The following is a 2,094-nucleotide window of genomic DNA, read 5'->3' as shown; positions in this document are numbered from 1 at the left end:
GCTTGCGCTCAAGTTGAGCGCTCACTTATAAAATTTACATACAGTAGATTTCTTCAAACTCGAAACCAGGACAATACTAAATAATTGAACTATATTGTGTTGCAAATCTAGCTTCCAGTAACCAGCTTGAGTGACGCATGAAGAAAAATTAAATTTGATCATTAAGTCCATCCAATATACAAACATAACAGATGCCGATTGTCGCAATGTAGCGATAATGTATTTGAAATAGCAGGTAAGCGACAGTGTCCTGCAGCAGGACTCCCGCTGAAGAAACACTGCGTGTCACGGATGCGTACGTATAAGCTGAATTCGATGTCTGGTGCGAAAGAAATATTACTAATATCTCGGAAGCTAGTGCCGATTGGAAATTTTTCCAGAGAGATAAGTTATTAAAAAATTATATAAAATTAATTTTCATGCGGAATAATTTTAAATAACTTATTAATATACAAACCTATATTAATTACGTTTGGCACAATGACTAGTTTTTTAAACTACTTGTCAAAAACGTATTGTCAAACACCGATTATCAGCTAATCGCAAATAGTTAAGAAAAGACAAAAAATAAAAATGTATTTCAAATATTTTTATTTTTTTAACAAATTATACATAGGTTTCTGGAAACTCGAATGTTACATCCCGACCTGTTAATTTTTTATACACAGCAGCAAAGGTGTCAACCTGTGAACAGAATAATATATTAATAATAGAATAATATATTTAAATATCTTAAATATTTACAGAAAACGCAATTGGGTATGATGAATATAAATAAAAAATATACATATATAGTATTATATTATTCTATGCTTTTGATCTATTTGTTTAATTAGTAAAAATGTTAATTCGCAAGAATGTTTCATAAATAACATACAGTACGACTATATTAATTACTAAAATTATATTTACCTTATGTTCAATATTTGTTTGTTCATTTTTGTCCAAATGAACTTTGATGAGCTGTGTACCATCAAGTTTAATTCGAATGCGTTTTCCAACAATCTCTACAGGATACACCAAATCTTCTAACAGTGCATCATATACAGCAGTCAAAGTACGGCTGAAGATTATTTTCATCACATATATATTGTCAATCAATGTATTATTACACACAAATAGGTAAATAATGTTTACTAAACATTATCTATCTGAATTGCACTATTAAATCATACCTTCTTGGTCTCTTTTGCTTATTTTTAGTACGTGTTTTCCTTGTTGGTTTAGGTAGAATTTTACGTTCACCAACAAACATGACATGTTTTCCAGAGAATTTCTTTTCCAGTTCACGTACAAGTCTTGTTTGAATTTTTTGGAAGGCCTTCAGCTTTGGCATAGGTACATATATAATAATGCACTGTAACAAATATTATTTTAAACTTCACAGGGTACCTATTTTAATCGAATATGATGATATATCTTTTAAGGAAGCTATGTTATAAAAAAACAATATAAATAACGACAAATTAGTTAAAAACAAAGAGAATAAAAAATAAAGAGAATGTTACTTTACCTTTTTGTTATTAGTTTCTATTTCGCGTGCTTTAGTGATGTAAAGTTCTCTCAACTGTGATTTTAAATCACTATTCATTTCTAGCTCTAAAAGAGCTTGGGAAATACTTGCTTCGAAGGCATCTGGTTCGGCTCCACCACTCTTTATTATTTTAGCATTAGCCGTGAACATCTAGAAAAACTTTTGAGGTTAAAATATTGTTTATGTGTAGTTCATCAATTTAAAATTATTTTTCAGTTTCATAATAATTTTAATTACAATAGAACTTTTATTTAGGACATGTAATATACAGAAAAATACAGTTTTAGGAACAAATTTGGCAAATTGCAATATGCTGTCAAATATCTCGAGTACGTTGTATCACATAAAATCCAATTTTATCAAATTTTCTAAGCACGATCCAAGAAAAAGTCTTAATTCATCTAATAGATTGCAGTACTGCAAGAATCATGCAAAGTAACATTTAATGGTTTGCGGTTCATTTTAATCTTGTTTTTACTTCAAAATCAAAATCTTAATCGCGTGTACCTTGACGATATCCGGACCGCATGAAAAGGACTCAGAAGCGGTTAGGTAGAAGT

The 2,094-nt window shown here is 29.8% G+C and overlaps 1 protein-coding gene across 1 annotated transcript; it reads right to left on the bottom strand.

Moving 5' to 3' along the window:
* Positions 1-574: 574 nt before the first annotated feature.
* Positions 575-2,094, bottom strand: Rps7 (ribosomal protein S7). The gene is made up of 5 exons (XM_076767796.1): positions 2,042-2,094; positions 1,514-1,684; positions 1,176-1,357; positions 913-1,063; positions 575-684 (listed from the first exon to the last, which is right to left on the bottom strand). The coding sequence occupies exons 2-5, from the start codon at positions 1,682-1,684 to the stop codon at positions 607-609; spliced, it is 582 nt and encodes a 193-aa protein (XP_076623911.1). The 5' UTR covers positions 2,042-2,094; the 3' UTR covers positions 575-606.

The sequence above is a fragment of the Colletes latitarsis genome, chromosome 7 (assembly GCF_051014445.1).
Source record: "Colletes latitarsis isolate SP2378_abdomen chromosome 7, iyColLati1, whole genome shotgun sequence".
Taxonomy (NCBI): Eukaryota; Metazoa; Arthropoda; class Insecta; order Hymenoptera; family Colletidae; genus Colletes; species Colletes latitarsis.
The sequence above is the reverse complement of the archived record's forward strand: the minus strand, read 5'-3'. Positions and strand labels throughout refer to the sequence as shown.